At 50.1% G+C, this 19,272-nt stretch overlaps 1 protein-coding gene across 1 annotated transcript; it reads left to right on the top strand.

Annotated features, from left to right (window-relative positions):
* Positions 1-834: 834 nt before the first annotated feature.
* LOC309838954 (dnaJ homolog subfamily C member 14-like) lies at positions 835-3,174 on the top strand (the record flags this gene model as incomplete). The annotated part of the gene is given in 5 exon segments (XM_082680407.1): positions 835-1,072; positions 1,075-1,259; positions 1,261-1,780; positions 1,783-1,862; positions 1,864-3,174. Coding segments are annotated over 5 exon segments (2,334 nt in total).
* Positions 3,175-19,272: the final 16,098 nt, after the last annotated feature.

Below are 19,272 nucleotides of genomic sequence, written 5' to 3'. Positions count from 1 at the left end.
TCTTTTTATTTTACAAGCAAATGAACTAAGACTAAGAATAGGCACGTGTGTTGTTTCTGAAGTCACATGGTTAGTTTGTAGCAGATCTAAGCGCACATGCCTGTGACTAGCAGACCGGAGCTGTTACAGGTTTCTCCCATCGGTACATTCCTAACAAGGCTTCTAACACAGCGAAGCTTTATTGCAATTGCTTATCATTTAATCTAAATAGTGAAGATCTTTGTACTTTCAAATGCAAATATTTTCACACTTTGTTTCTTCACCTCCTGTGGCTGTAGATTTAAGAATATTAGATTTGCTTTAGGACAAATATTTTGGTTTTCAGGCAAATACTTTAATGACACATCTCCGTGTATCACCTGCTAGGTCAGGGTAAGGATGTAGTAAGGGAGATATGAGAAAGGGTGTGATAGATTGTGAGCAGTGTCCATTTTCCCTTTGACAGGAGAATTGAGGATCAGTGTCTCATTTATTATACGGCAAATACCATGAGATTTTAAAAGTATCTTGGAGTTAAGTACAATATAATCATCACTCTATTTCTGGAGCCAAGATGAGAGAATGGATTATAAATTGCAGCCGGAGGTATCTGCATTGAATACATGGATCTTGGCACTGAAACAGTCATGAGATGCAATAATATATTCAGTTCATCAACTGGCTATACAGTTTCTATAGCATCTCCTTGTTTATTTAAATAATAAGTCTGTGTCTGAGACCAATAACTTCTCAGTTCAATCAACTCAGTGAAAGAGAAAAAAAAAAGAGACTAGTTTGCTTGATAATTCCCACCACCTCTCCTCACCCAGTAGACATTGGTATATTTCAGTCACAATGAATGAGAATCAAAACTCCTGGTGTGGAGTGAACTGGAGGCGGAGCCGGGGGTGGGGGCTGCTCTCTAGCTCCCCCTGGCTCTCCACCCACCTGCTCGAGGGGGAGGAGTTACCTCCGCTCTTAGGCCTCAGAACTTACCATGATGGCTGTGACCTAAAATCCTCAGGAAGCCCTGGGGTCACGGCCCGGACGCACCCCGGAGAAGGAGGGTTGTGTGGAGCCCACCACAGTGCTGGTGCTCCCTCAGGACTTTAGGATCCTCTGTGGACCCTGAAATACTTGCATTCCCAGGACTCAGGGACTCGGCTGGGCCTGCTCACAATGGTACCCGCTGCCTCACAGCGCACCCTAGTCCTAAGTACGCACAGCCCCCAAATCCAGCCCACTGGTCAGATCCAAGCCACGGCCCTCCGAGGGGTCCACTCCGTCCCTAGGGATGGAGAGGACCCTGCTCAGAGTGAGGCATCTTCAGAAGAGTCAGGAGTGGGCCAGGAACTCTCAAGAGATAATGAGGCTGGGTACCAGGAGGATGGGAACCCTGCTTTTCTTTCCATTCCATCTACTTGTAACTTCCAGGGAATCCCTGAAGGGCCTTGTTCTGAGGGAGGAGACAGCTCTCCTAGCAACTTTTGCCACCATTGTACCTCTCCGGCTTTGGGGGAAGATGAAGAGTTGCAAGAGGAATGTGATGAGGAGGAACCTCTTAAGTTTCCCAGTGGTTTTTCATGTGTGCCCAGTGGAAGGAAACCTGCGCTCCGGAGACAACGGCACCGCGTTCCAGCCAGGGAGGGTACTTGGGAGGGTGGACGCAGAGATCCCAGATCCCCTGGTCGACATCGGCTGGGCCGGAACCGGAGTCGGGCAGATAAGCGCAGAGGACTGGGAGTGTGGGTGCGTCAACTTGGACAGGCAGGCTTCTGGTGGCTGATCGAACTGCTGGTATTAGTGGGGAGTACGTGGAAACTTGTGGCCGTCTCATCTATGCACGCTGGCAGCTGAAAGGCAGTGATCTGGGCCTTTTTTTGGGTCTGGGTGGGAGTCTGGGCAGGGCGGCTGGGGGTCGGGGCCCAGGTGATGTCCCAATTTTGCTGTGGGGCAGCGCTGTTCACCCGTTTTCTTAGGCTACTGGGTGCTTTGCTGCTCCCGGCTCTGGCCCTTTTTTGGGGCTGTCTACAGTTGGGCTGGCGGTTTCTGGTGGGACTGAATGATCGGTTAGGCCGGACGGGTAAAGCCACCTGGCTCTTCTCTTGGCTGGCTTCTCCCACCTGGCAGCGGTGCCTGATTCTGCTGAGAGACAGCAGGCCATGGCAGCAGCTGGTAAGAATAGTTCAGTGGGGTTGGCTGGAGTTGCCTTGGGTCAAGCAGAGGACCAATAGGCAGGGGAATGCGCCTGTAGCTAGTGGTCGCTACCGCCAGCCTGAAGAGGAAGTGGCTCGACTGTGGACCATGGCTGGGCTTCCTGAGGATGAGCTAAAGCCTTTCCATGTGCTGGGGGTTGAAGCCACAGCATCAGACGTTGAACTGAAGAAGGCCTATAGGCAGCCGGCAGTGATGGTTCATCCTGACAAAGATAATCATCCCCGGGCTGAGGAGGCCCTCAAGGTTCTGTGGGCAGCCTGGGACATTGTCAGCGACCCTGAAAGGCGGAAGGAATATGAGATGAAGCGAATGGCAGAGAATGAGCTGAGCCGGTCAGTGAATGAGTTTCTGTCCAAGCTGCAGGATGACCTCAAAGAAGCAATGAATACTGTGGTGTGCAGCCGATGCCAGGGAAAGCACAGGAGGTTTGCAATGGACCAGGAACCTGAGAGTTCCAGGTACTGCGCTGAGTGTAACGGGCTGCATCCTGCTGAGGAAGGAGACTTTGGGGCAGAGTCGAGCATGTTGGGCCTCAAGATCACCTGCTTTGCGCTGATGGATAGAAAGGTGTATGACATCACAGAGTGGGCTGGATGCCAGCATGTGGGAATCTCCCCAGATACCCGCCGGGTCCCCTATCACATCTCATTTGGTTCACGGATGCCAGGCACCAGTGGGTGGCAGAGAGCTACCCCAGGTGCCCCTCCTGCTGACCTTCAGGATTTCTTGAGCCAGATCTTTCAAGTACCCCCAGGCCAGATGTCCAAAGGGAACTTCTTTGCAGCTCCTCAGCTGGGCCCTGGGACCACTGCAGCCTCCAAGCCCAACAGCACAGTACCCAAGGGAGAAGCCAAACCGAAGCGGCGGAAGAAAGTGAGGACGCCCTTCAGCATTGACACCTCCTCTGTTTCCTCAAATCAATGTCAGGGAGTCAAAAGGGCTGTGTACAGCACAGGATGGAGTTTGATTTATTTTTAAATATTTAAAAAAGGGAAAATTTTAAGCTCAAATTGTTCACTCAGTACTTATAGGAAGCCCTGGAACCACTGTCCCTCCTCCACCAGCACCCAGGAACTGAGTCTTGTATTCTGACAATACCAAAGAAATAGGGGGTGAATTGAATGAAGAACCTAAGGGCCTGGACCTGGGCTGGACCATATCTCCCATAGTACTGTGGGAACTGGGTACTTCCCTGGCATCTGTATGCCTTTGTCTTGTCTTTTGCTTCTACAGCAGATGACACTTTCCCCCCACTTTGTAAACGTGTCTGTATTATTTCTTGACCCATTTCAGGAGGAAGCCCCCTCCTTTGCCCCAATATACTAGTAAAAATACAGAACAAGAAAGCATGTAACCCTAATTATAGGAGATACATAGAGTTCAGAGAGTGGGAACTCTCACCTTTTGGGTAATCACCCAGCTTCGTGCTTGTTGCTGCAGGGATGGCCAAAACTGATAATTTTTAAAAAACAGATTCACGCCCTCTGCCCTTGGGTGAGGGGGAAGGATAGAGGGGCTCCCGGCAGCCCCTTTATGATCCAAGGGTTTGTATTTTTTAAGTTTGTTCGCATTAGTATGTACATATCTACTTAAAGCCAGGGGATTATCTTTCTATAAATACATAACTGGCAAAAAAAAAATTCCTGGTTTGAGTGTTAGTTAACTTACACTCTATGTCTTGGGAATCTATATATCTTAGAGGTTCACTAAAGAACTGTGTATTTGAACCAGTGGATTTTATAAAGCACGGTGAATACTCAAAGTACTAGTATATTTCCCTCATATTCTCAGTCTAACAATACAAAGATAAGTCAAACATACCTCAATCATATGTTATTGAAGAAACTGTCTTATATATCCACTTAACAAAAAGTTATTGAATGCGGATCATGTGTCAAATACTGTGTAATGTACTGTATTAAGTGACAGGTATATTTACAAATGTACTTTTATCAAAAGAGGGAGAAAAGAAAGAGCATGGAAGCATTATTCAGCTATTCAATTATTATAAAATATGTAAACAAATATTTGTCGTGAATTGGTTTTCCTCTGTCCTGCTTCAAGATAGGAAAAGAAATCGAGAGAAACTCTAAAAGAAGTTACTCCCAGGGTTCATGTTCTAGGTTCATAGGTAGGTTTATTTCACTCCTGATTATTAACTGGCATAAGGTGAATTAAGCTTCTCTTAGATACCAGGAATAAACTTCTCATCAGAAAAATTTATCAAGCCATAGAATCGTTGTTTGTGGAGAACATTCGAAGTCCCATTTCTGGAGTCCTTTAAAGAGAAAAATGAACAAGGTGCTGGTGCCTTATTGTAAATAACTTAGGCTCCGACTTTGTCCAGCTTTTTGTTCTGTAAAGAGCCTAGTGCATTTTGGGGGCTTAATAAATTTTGAATTATAAGTAACATTCTTACACAGCCTCTGGGGATGGACTCTTAGTCCTAATAAGATTTTCCAACTCTAATTTTCATGATTTGCTGCTGTGTAGGTAACAGTCATGAATTCGACAAGATCTATAAATGCAAAGTATTTTGTAGTCAAAGTATTTTGTAGTCTCAATATGTCAAGGATAAGATTTCATTGAAAGTGGCATTAGAATGAACACTATTGAGTACCTCTACAATGTGGAGCGAAGGACGACCTATAGAATTTCATATAAGGTGAGTATTGTGTGAAGTGCTAACCCAGGTTAATTTTAAGCTGAGATTGATTGGGAAATAAGATGAAATAGAAATGAGAAGAAAGATCATTATCCAAAATGAAAGGTGCTGGAGGCTTTATGGTGGCACAAAAGCAGAAAGGACCAGGACTAGTGAATTAGGTAAAAGTTCAGTATATATCAAACAGGCTGTTTTGGTACTAATACATTCCAGAAAATAACCCTGCTTTAGACAATATATGAAAGAGCATAATGTGTATATATGGTGGTGAGATGTGAGGTACGTGTGTGGGAGGGATGAGGGTTCAGAGAAATTGAAGCAGAGGTAAGGTTAATGCATCTTTTGGACTAATGTAGTCATAATGTAACTGATGCAAAGAGAGAGTAGGTCATATATTGCTTCAAGGGAATCAGAGGGCAATAGGGGTCCTGGAAAGCCTCTCTGAATAACAGTTTCAGAGCATCTGCTGTACAATATGGTTAGAACCTTTTGAAGCCCCATGGCATAACTCACTTGTCACTTGGCTTGAGGAAGAGATGACAGATCTGCCAGGAATATTAAGGAAGACTTTTTTTTTCTTTCCCAGGGAACACAACAAGCCAGCTGTTCTTATTGTATCGATATTTTAGCAAATGCATTGATCTTAGCATTCTGAACATACCTGGGATTTTAATATTTCACAAATAATATGCTGAGGGAATATACTGCCCTAGCACCTAGGAAGGTACTCTGGAGAGACAAGATGAAACCTGGCAGATGGATTTGCTTAGCAAGAAATCATTTTAAAGATTAAGAAATACCTTGTTTTATTTCCTGTGATATGCTTCATTATGTTTTCTCTAAGTTGTCCTTCACCTCATGTAATTAATTCAGAAATCTGACCTTCTCAAACTGTGTGAAAGAGTAAGATTGCTAAGGCACCACTGGTAAGAAAATCCAGGGTTTGGAGAAGTAGAGGTTGTACCTCAGACACTCTCCTTCAACGTACCCACCTGCCACATACACAGCCACTTCCTCCCCTGCCACACACGGGGCCTTCATCTCTAAGAGTAAGCCATTTACATTTAAAGGTGCCCAAAGACCCCTGGAGCTGCCTTAGCCCTCATCTAAGCGCTGCTTCTTTTAGTATCTCTATTTTCCAATCCATTGGAGAGATTTTCTTAAAATTACACCTGATTATGTCACTAATTTCCTTAAAAAACACTTGGTGTCTACTCAGTGCTTTTAGTCACTTAATATGGGTGTAGAAGTTTTACTGGCCTTTCCTCCTCAGCACCCTGCACTACCCTCCACGAACTTCATGACTGGTTTCGTGAGTCTGCCTGCCATTCCTGAATATGCCAGGCTTTTCCTAACAATTCTTGCCCCAGGATTGCTGCTTTTTCTGCGCAGAACTTCCTAAAGTTCCCCTTCCTCTCTTCTCTGTCAGATTAAATCCTACTCATCTGTTCTTCGTGGCTTAATTCAATTGTCATCTCTTCTGGAAAGTCTCTCTGAAAAGTAGAGTTAGTGGTTCCTTTCTGTATGCAATTACAATATTTTCTTCACTCTTGCTTTTGTGCTTACCAGTTCAGTGCAGTGAGTCCTTATTGTTTTTTGTAGTGGTTTTTCTCTCAATGTTGTGAATTCATTAAATCAAGAAATACGGCTTACTCGTTTCTGAATCCTTATGGAAGATATGTGTTGAGTAGTTACTGATTGAGCACTGTTCCCCACCAAATGGGCTTATATTCGGGAGTCTCTGTTACTTTTCAGGTTTACCCTTTTTAACATGTATTCTCCCATATCGGTCCCAGACATCCAGTTTAAAAATCTAGCCTGATTTTGCATCTATGTGGTCAATTCCAGAACTCCTTAAATTATGCATAACTTGTCTTATATGGCTTACAGGGCTTACACTACAAATGATGTTAAATGATCCCTTTCATGCTGGAACCAAATTCCCCACTGTTGGCCTGTTGTTAGTTCCTTCTTTTCAAACACCTCAAATGCCAACTATCTTGAGAACCTAATCTAAGACACCTTCCCCTTTATTCTCTGGAGGACGTTCATTTGTTCATTAATGGGGGATTCTTCACTAAATGCCAAGCACACTGCTAAATGCTAGGGATATAACAGGTTTCTGTCTTCTTTAAGCTTAGAGTCTAGGTGGGGGACAGAAAAGCTAAACAGACAATGGCAATACAATGGGATACATGCTCATATACAAAAAGGAAGGATGGCTATGGGAGAACATGGGCAGGAAATTCACCAAGCCTTGGGAAAATAGTAAATACTTCTTGCAGGAAGTAATGTGTACACTGAGATTTGAACACTAAGTCAGGGTTAGTTAAGTAAAGAACTGGAAGAAGACCATCACAGCTAAAGGCAAGAGCAACACATGGAAAGGCCATAGAACAAGGAACATGTGTAATTCCCATTTTGACAGAATACCAAGAGATGAGCCTTTAAAGGTAAGCTGGAGTAATCTTATACACTGTCTTATACTTCATGTTAAAGAAGTTTGAGTAGGGGCTTCCCTGGTGGCACAGTTGTTGAGAGTCCGTCTGCCGATGCGGGGGACACGGGTTCGTGCCCTGGTCCGGGAGGATCCCACATGCCGCGGAGCGGCTGGGCCCGTGAGCCATGGCCACTGAACCTGTGCGTCCGGAGCCTGTGCTCTGCAACAGGAGGGGCCACAACAGAGGCCCGCGTACCGCAAAAAAAAAAAAAAAGTAAGACTAGGTTATAGGGAAGATGATAAAATAGACTTTGGACATTTTGAAACTGAGGTGCCTGTGCGCAGTACCAATGAAGATTTATGAGTCTACCACTCAGGGTGGGAAGAAACATGTATATGTACAGCTGATTCACTTTGTTATAAAGCAGAAACAAACACACCATTGTAAAGCAATTATACTCCAATAAAGATGTTAAAAAAAAAGTCATTAGCACTTGGATATAATTGAATGATAGGAGTGAATGAGTTTACTGAAGAAGACAGAACACTGAGACAAGCAAACCTAGAACAACACTGATGGGATGGAAGAAAAACAAGGAATCCTCAAGGGAGATGTGTGAGGAGCAGAACAACCAGAAGCATTTGAGACCCTGGAGTCTAATGGATCAACATGGATTCAAGAAGAAGGAGGTGGTATCAAATGCTGCTGAGATGTCGAGAGAGATAAGGACTGAAAAACATTCACTTCATTTAATTACAAGGAGGGCTTTGGTTTTAGTGGAGTGATGAGGATGGAAGTAAGTAAGACTGGATTAAATTGTGAATGGGAGGGGAGGAAGTGAAGATAGTGAGAAACAAACAAAAACAATTTTTTGAGTGTTGTTGTGAAGAAAAAGACAGAAAGCAGTTGTTGGTTTTCACAAGTTTTCTGGTTCGGGACCCTTCCAAGTTATGACAACTTTAATTCTTCTCCCTGAACATTCTTCGCATTTTTGTAGCTATTTAAATCATTGGTTTTCAAAAAAAACAGGAGTGCATCCAGTCTAGGGAGGGATTGGAGGTTTCCACGTAAAGCCCCAAAGGCACCATTTCAAATGTGTTAAGTGTCTTTTTAGTAATACAGCTGTTTTCTAGAAAACCTCGTGAATAATTCTAACATATTAAAAGTAGATGAACTCCAAGCTGCTCTGATTTAAGAGCCTATGGAGAGCCTGGAGCCCTACACTCGGCTCCCTTACCTGGCTTTCCAAGCTGCTCTGATTTAAGAGCCTATGGAGAGCCTGGAGCCCTACACTCGGCTCCCTTACCTGGCTTTCCAAGCTGCTCTGATTTAAGAGCCTATGGAGAGCCTGGAGCCCTACACTCGGCTCCCTTACCTGGCTTTCCAAGCTGCTCTGATTTAAGAGCCTATGGAGAGCCTGGAGCCCTACACTCGGCTCCCTTACCTGGCTTTCCAAGCTGCTCTGATTTAAGAGCCTATGGAGAGCCTGGAGCCCTACACTCGGCTCCCTTACCTGGCTTTCCAAGCTGCTCTGATTTAAGAGCCTATGGAGAGCCTGGAGCCCTACACTCGGCTCCCTTACCTGGCTTTCCAAGCTGCTCTGATTTAAGAGCCTATGGAGAGCCTGGAGCCCTACACTCGGCTCCCTTACCTGGCTTTCCAAGCTGCTCTGATTTAAGAGCCTATGGAGAGCCTGGAGCCCTACACTCGGCTCCCTTACCTGGCTTTCCAAGCTGCTCTGATTTAAGAGCCTATGGAGAGCCTGGAGCCCTACACTCGGCTCCCTTACCTGGCTTTCCAAGCTGCTCTGATTTAAGAGCCTATGGAGAGCCTGGAGCCCTACACTCGGCTCCCTTACCTGGCTTTCCAAGCTGCTCTGATTTAAGAGCCTATGGAGAGCCTGGAGCCCTACACTCGGCTCCCTTACCTGGCTTTCCAAGCTGCTCTGATTTAAGAGCCTATGGAGAGCCTGGAGCCCTACACTCGGCTCCCTTACCTGGCTTTCCAAGCTGCTCTGATTTAAGAGCCTATGGAGAGCCTGGAGCCCTACACTCGGCTCCCTTACCTGGCTTTCCAAGCTGCTCTGATTTAAGAGCCTATGGAGAGCCTGGAGCCCTACACTCGGCTCCCTTACCTGGCTTTCCAAGCTGCTCTGATTTAAGAGCCTATGGAGAGCCTGGAGCCCTACACTCGGCTCCCTTACCTGGCTTTCCAAGCTGCTCTGATTTAAGAGCCTATGGAGAGCCTGGAGCCCTACACTCGGCTCCCTTACCTGGCTTTCCAAGCTGCTCTGATTTAAGAGCCTATGGAGAGCCTGGAGCCCTACACTCGGCTCCCTTACCTGGCTTTCCAAGCTGCTCTGATTTAAGAGCCTATGGAGAGCCTGGAGCCCTACACTCGGCTCCCTTACCTGGCTTTCCAAGCTGCTCTGATTTAAGAGCCTATGGAGAGCCTGGAGCCCTACACTCGGCTCCCTTACCTGGCTTTCCAAGCTGCTCTGATTTAAGAGCCTATGGAGAGCCTGGAGCCCTACACTCGGCTCCCTTACCTGGCTTTCCAAGCTGCTCTGATTTAAGAGCCTATGGAGAGCCTGGAGCCCTACACTCGGCTCCCTTACCTGGCTTTCCAAGCTGCTCTGATTTAAGAGCCTATGGAGAGCCTGGAGCCCTACACTCGGCTCCCTTACCTGGCTTTCCAAGCTGCTCTGATTTAAGAGCCTATGGAGAGCCTGGAGCCCTACACTCGGCTCCCTTACCTGGCTTTCCAAGCTGCTCTGATTTAAGAGCCTATGGAGAGCCTGGAGCCCTACACTCGGCTCCCTTACCTGGCTTTCCAAGCTGCTCTGATTTAAGAGCCTATGGAGAGCCTGGAGCCCTACACTCGGCTCCCTTACCTGGCTTTCCAAGCTGCTCTGATTTAAGAGCCTATGGAGAGCCTGGAGCCCTACACTCGGCTCCCTTACCTGGCTTTCCAAGCTGCTCTGATTTAAGAGCCTATGGAGAGCCTGGAGCCCTACACTCGGCTCCCTTACCTGGCTTTCCAAGCTGCTCTGATTTAAGAGCCTATGGAGAGCCTGGAGCCCTACACTCGGCTCCCTTACCTGGCTTTCCAAGCTGCTCTGATTTAAGAGCCTATGGAGAGCCTGGAGCCCTACACTCGGCTCCCTTACCTGGCTTTCCAAGCTGCTCTGATTTAAGAGCCTATGGAGAGCCTGGAGCCCTACACTCGGCTCCCTTACCTGGCTTTCCAAGCTGCTCTGATTTAAGAGCCTATGGAGAGCCTGGAGCCCTACACTCGGCTCCCTTACCTGGCTTTCCAAGCTGCTCTGATTTAAGAGCCTATGGAGAGCCTGGAGCCCTACACTCGGCTCCCTTACCTGGCTTTCCAAGCTGCTCTGATTTAAGAGCCTATGGAGAGCCTGGAGCCCTACACTCGGCTCCCTTACCTGGCTTTCCAAGCTGCTCTGATTTAAGAGCCTATGGAGAGCCTGGAGCCCTACACTCGGCTCCCTTACCTGGCTTTCCAAGCTGCTCTGATTTAAGAGCCTATGGAGAGCCTGGAGCCCTACACTCGGCTCCCTTACCTGGCTTTCCAAGCTGCTCTGATTTAAGAGCCTATGGAGAGCCTGGAGCCCTACACTCGGCTCCCTTACCTGGCTTTCCAAGCTGCTCTGATTTAAGAGCCTATGGAGAGCCTGGAGCCCTACACTCGGCTCCCTTACCTGGCTTTCCAAGCTGCTCTGATTTAAGAGCCTATGGAGAGCCTGGAGCCCTACACTCGGCTCCCTTACCTGGCTTTCCAAGCTGCTCTGATTTAAGAGCCTATGGAGAGCCTGGAGCCCTACACTCGGCTCCCTTACCTGGCTTTCCAAGCTGCTCTGATTTAAGAGCCTATGGAGAGCCTGGAGCCCTACACTCGGCTCCCTTACCTGGCTTTCCAAGCTGCTCTGATTTAAGAGCCTATGGAGAGCCTGGAGCCCTACACTCGGCTCCCTTACCTGGCTTTCCAAGCTGCTCTGATTTAAGAGCCTATGGAGAGCCTGGAGCCCTACACTCGGCTCCCTTACCTGGCTTTCCAAGCTGCTCTGATTTAAGAGCCTATGGAGAGCCTGGAGCCCTACACTCGGCTCCCTTACCTGGCTTTCCAAGCTGCTCTGATTTAAGAGCCTATGGAGAGCCTGGAGCCCTACACTCGGCTCCCTTACCTGGCTTTCCAAGCTGCTCTGATTTAAGAGCCTATGGAGAGCCTGGAGCCCTACACTCGGCTCCCTTACCTGGCTTTCCAAGCTGCTCTGATTTAAGAGCCTATGGAGAGCCTGGAGCCCTACACTCGGCTCCCTTACCTGGCTTTCCAAGCTGCTCTGATTTAAGAGCCTATGGAGAGCCTGGAGCCCTACACTCGGCTCCCTTACCTGGCTTTCCAAGCTGCTCTGATTTAAGAGCCTATGGAGAGCCTGGAGCCCTACACTCGGCTCCCTTACCTGGCTTTCCAAGCTGCTCTGATTTAAGAGCCTATGGAGAGCCTGGAGCCCTACACTCGGCTCCCTTACCTGGCTTTCCAAGCTGCTCTGATTTAAGAGCCTATGGAGAGCCTGGAGCCCTACACTCGGCTCCCTTACCTGGCTTTCCAAGCTGCTCTGATTTAAGAGCCTATGGAGAGCCTGGAGCCCTACACTCGGCTCCCTTACCTGGCTTTCCAAGCTGCTCTGATTTAAGAGCCTATGGAGAGCCTGGAGCCCTACACTCGGCTCCCTTACCTGGCTTTCCAAGCTGCTCTGATTTAAGAGCCTATGGAGAGCCTGGAGCCCTACACTCGGCTCCCTTACCTGGCTTTCCAAGCTGCTCTGATTTAAGAGCCTATGGAGAGCCTGGAGCCCTACACTCGGCTCCCTTACCTGGCTTTCCAAGCTGCTCTGATTTAAGAGCCTATGGAGAGCCTGGAGCCCTACACTCGGCTCCCTTACCTGGCTTTCCAAGCTGCTCTGATTTAAGAGCCTATGGAGAGCCTGGAGCCCTACACTCGGCTCCCTTACCTGGCTTTCCAAGCTGCTCTGATTTAAGAGCCTATGGAGAGCCTGGAGCCCTACACTCGGCTCCCTTACCTGGCTTTCCAAGCTGCTCTGATTTAAGAGCCTATGGAGAGCCTGGAGCCCTACACTCGGCTCCCTTACCTGGCTTTCCAAGCTGCTCTGATTTAAGAGCCTATGGAGAGCCTGGAGCCCTACACTCGGCTCCCTTACCTGGCTTTCCAAGCTGCTCTGATTTAAGAGCCTATGGAGAGCCTGGAGCCCTACACTCGGCTCCCTTACCTGGCTTTCCAAGCTGCTCTGATTTAAGAGCCTATGGAGAGCCTGGAGCCCTACACTCGGCTCCCTTACCTGGCTTTCCAAGCTGCTCTGATTTAAGAGCCTATGGAGAGCCTGGAGCCCTACACTCGGCTCCCTTACCTGGCTTTCCAAGCTGCTCTGATTTAAGAGCCTATGGAGAGCCTGGAGCCCTACACTCGGCTCCCTTACCTGGCTTTCCAAGCTGCTCTGATTTAAGAGCCTATGGAGAGCCTGGAGCCCTACACTCGGCTCCCTTACCTGGCTTTCCAAGCTGCTCTGATTTAAGAGCCTATGGAGAGCCTGGAGCCCTACACTCGGCTCCCTTACCTGGCTTTCCAAGCTGCTCTGATTTAAGAGCCTATGGAGAGCCTGGAGCCCTACACTCGGCTCCCTTACCTGGCTTTCCAAGCTGCTCTGATTTAAGAGCCTATGGAGAGCCTGGAGCCCTACACTCGGCTCCCTTACCTGGCTTTCCAAGCTGCTCTGATTTAAGAGCCTATGGAGAGCCTGGAGCCCTACACTCGGCTCCCTTACCTGGCTTTCCAAGCTGCTCTGATTTAAGAGCCTATGGAGAGCCTGGAGCCCTACACTCGGCTCCCTTACCTGGCTTTCCAAGCTGCTCTGATTTAAGAGCCTATGGAGAGCCTGGAGCCCTACACTCGGCTCCCTTACCTGGCTTTCCAAGCTGCTCTGATTTAAGAGCCTATGGAGAGCCTGGAGCCCTACACTCGGCTCCCTTACCTGGCTTTCCAAGCTGCTCTGATTTAAGAGCCTATGGAGAGCCTGGAGCCCTACACTCGGCTCCCTTACCTGGCTTTCCAAGCTGCTCTGATTTAAGAGCCTATGGAGAGCCTGGAGCCCTACACTCGGCTCCCTTACCTGGCTTTCCAAGCTGCTCTGATTTAAGAGCCTATGGAGAGCCTGGAGCCCTACACTCGGCTCCCTTACCTGGCTTTCCAAGCTGCTCTGATTTAAGAGCCTATGGAGAGCCTGGAGCCCTACACTCGGCTCCCTTACCTGGCTTTCCAAGCTGCTCTGATTTAAGAGCCTATGGAGAGCCTGGAGCCCTACACTCGGCTCCCTTACCTGGCTTTCCAAGCTGCTCTGATTTAAGAGCCTATGGAGAGCCTGGAGCCCTACACTCGGCTCCCTTACCTGGCTTTCCAAGCTGCTCTGATTTAAGAGCCTATGGAGAGCCTGGAGCCCTACACTCGGCTCCCTTACCTGGCTTTCCAAGCTGCTCTGATTTAAGAGCCTATGGAGAGCCTGGAGCCCTACACTCGGCTCCCTTACCTGGCTTTCCAAGCTGCTCTGATTTAAGAGCCTATGGAGAGCCTGGAGCCCTACACTCGGCTCCCTTACCTGGCTTTCCAAGCTGCTCTGATTTAAGAGCCTATGGAGAGCCTGGAGCCCTACACTCGGCTCCCTTACCTGGCTTTCCAAGCTGCTCTGATTTAAGAGCCTATGGAGAGCCTGGAGCCCTACACTCGGCTCCCTTACCTGGCTTTCCAAGCTGCTCTGATTTAAGAGCCTATGGAGAGCCTGGAGCCCTACACTCGGCTCCCTTACCTGGCTTTCCAAGCTGCTCTGATTTAAGAGCCTATGGAGAGCCTGGAGCCCTACACTCGGCTCCCTTACCTGGCTTTCCAAGCTGCTCTGATTTAAGAGCCTATGGAGAGCCTGGAGCCCTACACTCGGCTCCCTTACCTGGCTTTCCAAGCTGCTCTGATTTAAGAGCCTATGGAGAGCCTGGAGCCCTACACTCGGCTCCCTTACCTGGCTTTCCAAGCTGCTCTGATTTAAGAGCCTATGGAGAGCCTGGAGCCCTACACTCGGCTCCCTTACCTGGCTTTCCAAGCTGCTCTGATTTAAGAGCCTATGGAGAGCCTGGAGCCCTACACTCGGCTCCCTTACCTGGCTTTCCAAGCTGCTCTGATTTAAGAGCCTATGGAGAGCCTGGAGCCCTACACTCGGCTCCCTTACCTGGCTTTCCAAGCTGCTCTGATTTAAGAGCCTATGGAGAGCCTGGAGCCCTACACTCGGCTCCCTTACCTGGCTTTCCAAGCTGCTCTGATTTAAGAGCCTATGGAGAGCCTGGAGCCCTACACTCGGCTCCCTTACCTGGCTTTCCAAGCTGCTCTGATTTAAGAGCCTATGGAGAGCCTGGAGCCCTACACTCGGCTCCCTTACCTGGCTTTCCAAGCTGCTCTGATTTAAGAGCCTATGGAGAGCCTGGAGCCCTACACTCGGCTCCCTTACCTGGCTTTCCAAGCTGCTCTGATTTAAGAGCCTATGGAGAGCCTGGAGCCCTACACTCGGCTCCCTTACCTGGCTTTCCAAGCTGCTCTGATTTAAGAGCCTATGGAGAGCCTGGAGCCCTACACTCGGCTCCCTTACCTGGCTTTCCAAGCTGCTCTGATTTAAGAGCCTATGGAGAGCCTGGAGCCCTACACTCGGCTCCCTTACCTGGCTTTCCAAGCTGCTCTGATTTAAGAGCCTATGGAGAGCCTGGAGCCCTACACTCGGCTCCCTTACCTGGCTTTCCAAGCTGCTCTGATTTAAGAGCCTATGGAGAGCCTGGAGCCCTACACTCGGCTCCCTTACCTGGCTTTCCAAGCTGCTCTGATTTAAGAGCCTATGGAGAGCCTGGAGCCCTACACTCGGCTCCCTTACCTGGCTTTCCAAGCTGCTCTGATTTAAGAGCCTATGGAGAGCCTGGAGCCCTACACTCGGCTCCCTTACCTGGCTTTCCAAGCTGCTCTGATTTAAGAGCCTATGGAGAGCCTGGAGCCCTACACTCGGCTCCCTTACCTGGCTTTCCAAGCTGCTCTGATTTAAGAGCCTATGGAGAGCCTGGAGCCCTACACTCGGCTCCCTTACCTGGCTTTCCAAGCTGCTCTGATTTAAGAGCCTATGGAGAGCCTGGAGCCCTACACTCGGCTCCCTTACCTGGCTTTCCAAGCTGCTCTGATTTAAGAGCCTATGGAGAGCCTGGAGCCCTACACTCGGCTCCCTTACCTGGCTTTCCAAGCTGCTCTGATTTAAGAGCCTATGGAGAGCCTGGAGCCCTACACTCGGCTCCCTTACCTGGCTTTCCAAGCTGCTCTGATTTAAGAGCCTATGGAGAGCCTGGAGCCCTACACTCGGCTCCCTTACCTGGCTTTCCAAGCTGCTCTGATTTAAGAGCCTATGGAGAGCCTGGAGCCCTACACTCGGCTCCCTTACCTGGCTTTCCAAGCTGCTCTGATTTAAGAGCCTATGGAGAGCCTGGAGCCCTACACTCGGCTCCCTTACCTGGCTTTCCAAGCTGCTCTGATTTAAGAGCCTATGGAGAGCCTGGAGCCCTACACTCGGCTCCCTTACCTGGCTTTCCAAGCTGCTCTGATTTAAGAGCCTATGGAGAGCCTGGAGCCCTACACTCGGCTCCCTTACCTGGCTTTCCAAGCTGCTCTGATTTAAGAGCCTATGGAGAGCCTGGAGCCCTACACTCGGCTCCCTTACCTGGCTTTCCAAGCTGCTCTGATTTAAGAGCCTATGGAGAGCCTGGAGCCCTACACTCGGCTCCCTTACCTGGCTTTCCAAGCTGCTCTGATTTAAGAGCCTATGGAGAGCCTGGAGCCCTACACTCGGCTCCCTTACCTGGCTTTCCAAGCTGCTCTGATTTAAGAGCCTATGGAGAGCCTGGAGCCCTACACTCGGCTCCCTTACCTGGCTTTCCAAGCTGCTCTGAGCCTATGGAGAGCCTGGAGCCCTACACTCGGCTCCCTTACCTGGCTTTCCAAGCTGCTCTGATTTAAGAGCCTATGGAGAGCCTGGAGCCCTACACTCGGCTCCCTTACCTGGCTTTCCAAGCTGCTCTGATTTAAGAGCCTATGGAGAGCCTGGAGCCCTACACTCGGCTCCCTTACCTGGCTTTCCAAGCTGCTCTGATTTAAGAGCCTATGGAGAGCCTGGAGCCCGGAGCCCTACACTCGGCTCCCTTACCTGGCTTTCCAAGCTGCTCTGATTTAAGAGCCTATGGAGAGCCTGGAGCCCTACACTCGGCTCCCTTACCTGGCTTTCCAAGCTGCTCTGATTTAAGAGCCTATGGAGAGCCTGGAGCCCTACACTCGGCTCCCTTACCTGGCTTTCCAAGCTGCTCTGATTTAAGAGCCTATGGAGAGCCTGGAGCCCTACACTCGGCTCCCTTACCTGGCTTTCCAAGCTGCTCTGATTTAAGAGCCTATGGAGAGCCTGGAGCCCTACACTCGGCTCCCTTACCTGGCTTTCCAAGCTGCTCTGATTTAAGAGCCTATGGAGAGCCTGGAGCCCTACACTCGGCTCCCTTACCTGGCTTTCCAAGCTGCTCTGATTTAAGAGCCTATGGAGAGCCTGGAGCCCTACACTCGGCTCCCTTACCTGGCTTTCCAAGCTGCTCTGATTTAAGAGCCTATGGAGAGCCTGGAGCCCTACACTCGGCTCCCTTACCTGGCTTTCCAAGCTGCTCTGATTTAAGAGCCTATGGAGAGCCTGGAGCCCTACACTCGGCTCCCTTACCTGGCTTTCCAAGCTGCTCTGATTTAAGAGCCTATGGAGAGCCTGGAGCCCTACACTCGGCTCCCTTACCTGGCTTTCCAAGCTGCTCTGATTTAAGAGCCTATGGAGAGCCTGGAGCCCTACACTCGGCTCCCTTACCTGGCTTTCCAAGCTGCTCTGATTTAAGAGCCTATGGAGAGCCTGGAGCCCTACACTCGGCTCCCTTACCTGGCTTTCCAAGCTGCTCTGATTTAAGAGCCTATGGAGAGCCTGGAGCCCTACACTCGGCTCCCTTACCTGGCTTTCCAAGCTGCTCTGATTTAAGAGCCTATGGAGAGCCTGGAGCCCTACACTCGGCTCCCTTACCTGGCTTTCCAAGCTGCTCTGATTTAAGAGCCTATGGAGAGCCTGGAGCCCTACACTCGGCTCCCTTACCTGGCTTTCCAAGCTGCTCTGATTTAAGAGCCTATGGAGAGCCTGGAGCCCTACACTCGGCTCCCTTACCTGGCTTTCCAAGCTGCTCTGATTTAAGAGCCTATGGAGAGCCTGGAGCCCTACACTCGGCTCCCTTACCTGGCTTTCCAAGCTGCTCTGATTTAAGAGCCTATGGAGAGCCTGGAGCCCTACACTCGGCTCCCTTACCTGGCTTTCCAAGCTGCTCTGATTTAAGAGCCTATGGAGAGCCTGGAGCCCTACACTCGGCTCCCTTACCTGGCTTTCCAAGCTGCTCTGATTTAAGAGCCTATGGAGAGCCTGGAGCCCTACACTCGGCTCCCTTACCTGGCTTTCCAAGCTGCTCTGATTTAAGAGCCTATGGAGAGCCTGGAGCCCTACACTCGGCTCCCTTACCTGGCTTTCCAAGCTGCTCTGATTTAAGAGCCTATGGAGAGCCTGGAGCCCTACACTCGGCTCCCTTACCTGGCTTTCCAAGCTGCTCTGATTTAAGAGCCTATGGAGAGCCTGGAGCCCTACACTCGGCTCCCTTACCTGGCTTTCCAAGCTGCTCTGATTTAAGAGCCTATGGAGAGCCTGGAGCCCTACACTCGGCTCCCTTACCTGGCTTTCCAAGCTGCTCTGATTTAAGAGCCTATGGAGAGCCTGGAGCCCTACACTCGGCTCCCTTACCTGGCTTTCCAAGCTGCTCTGATTTAAGAGCCTATGGAGAGCCTGGAGCCCTACACTCGGCTCCCTTACCTGGCTTTCCAAGCTGCTCTGATTTAAGAGCCTATGGAGAGCCTGGAGCCCTACACTCGGCTCCCTTACCTGGCTTTCCAAGCTGCTCTGATTTAAGAGCCTATGGAGAGCCTGGAGCCCTACACTCGGCTCCCTTACCTGGCTTTCCAAGCTGCTCTGATTTAAGAGCCTATGGAGAGCCTGGAGCCCTACACTCGGCTCCCTTACCTGGCTTTCCAAGCTGCTCTGATTTAAGAGCCTATGGAGAGCCTGGAGCCCTACACTCGGCTCCCTTACCTGGCTTTCCAAGCTGCTCTGATTTAAGAGCCTATGGAGAGCCTGGAGCCCTACACTCGGCTCCCTTACCTGGCTTTCCAAGCTGCTCTGATTTAAGAGCCTATGGAGAGCCTGGAGCCCTACACTCGGCTCCCTTACCTGGCTTTCCAAGCTGCTCTGATTTAAGAGCCTATGGAGAGCCTGGAGCCCTATACTCGGCTCCCTTACCTGGCTTTCCAAGCTGCTCTGATTTAAGAGCCTATGGAGAGCCTGGAGCCCTATACTCGGCTCCCTTACCTGGCTTTCCAAGCTGCTCTGATTTAAGAGCCTATGGAGAGCCTGGAGCCCTATACTCGGCTCCCTTACCTGGCTTTCCAAGGTGGCCCCTTGCAGGCATTTCTAAAGAATCTTACCAATCCAGAGAACTAGGCCAGGGCAGGAAATGGGAGAAGGATGAAGGTGAGGGGACTGCTGAGCCTTGTGTGGACGGCTTGGTACATTGCCTCGAGCCTCTCCAACGATGCCAAAGCGTGTCAGCACATGAAATCTGAATGGTGTCCCTGTTTTAACAAAATATAAGCTATGTCTTATCGAAATGACAGCAGCATAAATAATAGAAAGTAATAGATATTTGTGCAGCACAGAGTATATGAAAGAGCTTACCAAAGTGGATGGAGTAT

The sequence above is a fragment of the Grampus griseus genome (assembly GCF_964374135.1).
Source record: "Grampus griseus genome assembly, chromosome: 21".
In the NCBI taxonomy this organism is placed as follows: Eukaryota; Metazoa; Chordata; class Mammalia; order Artiodactyla; family Delphinidae; genus Grampus; species Grampus griseus.
This window is presented reverse-complemented; position numbering and strand designations above follow the sequence as displayed.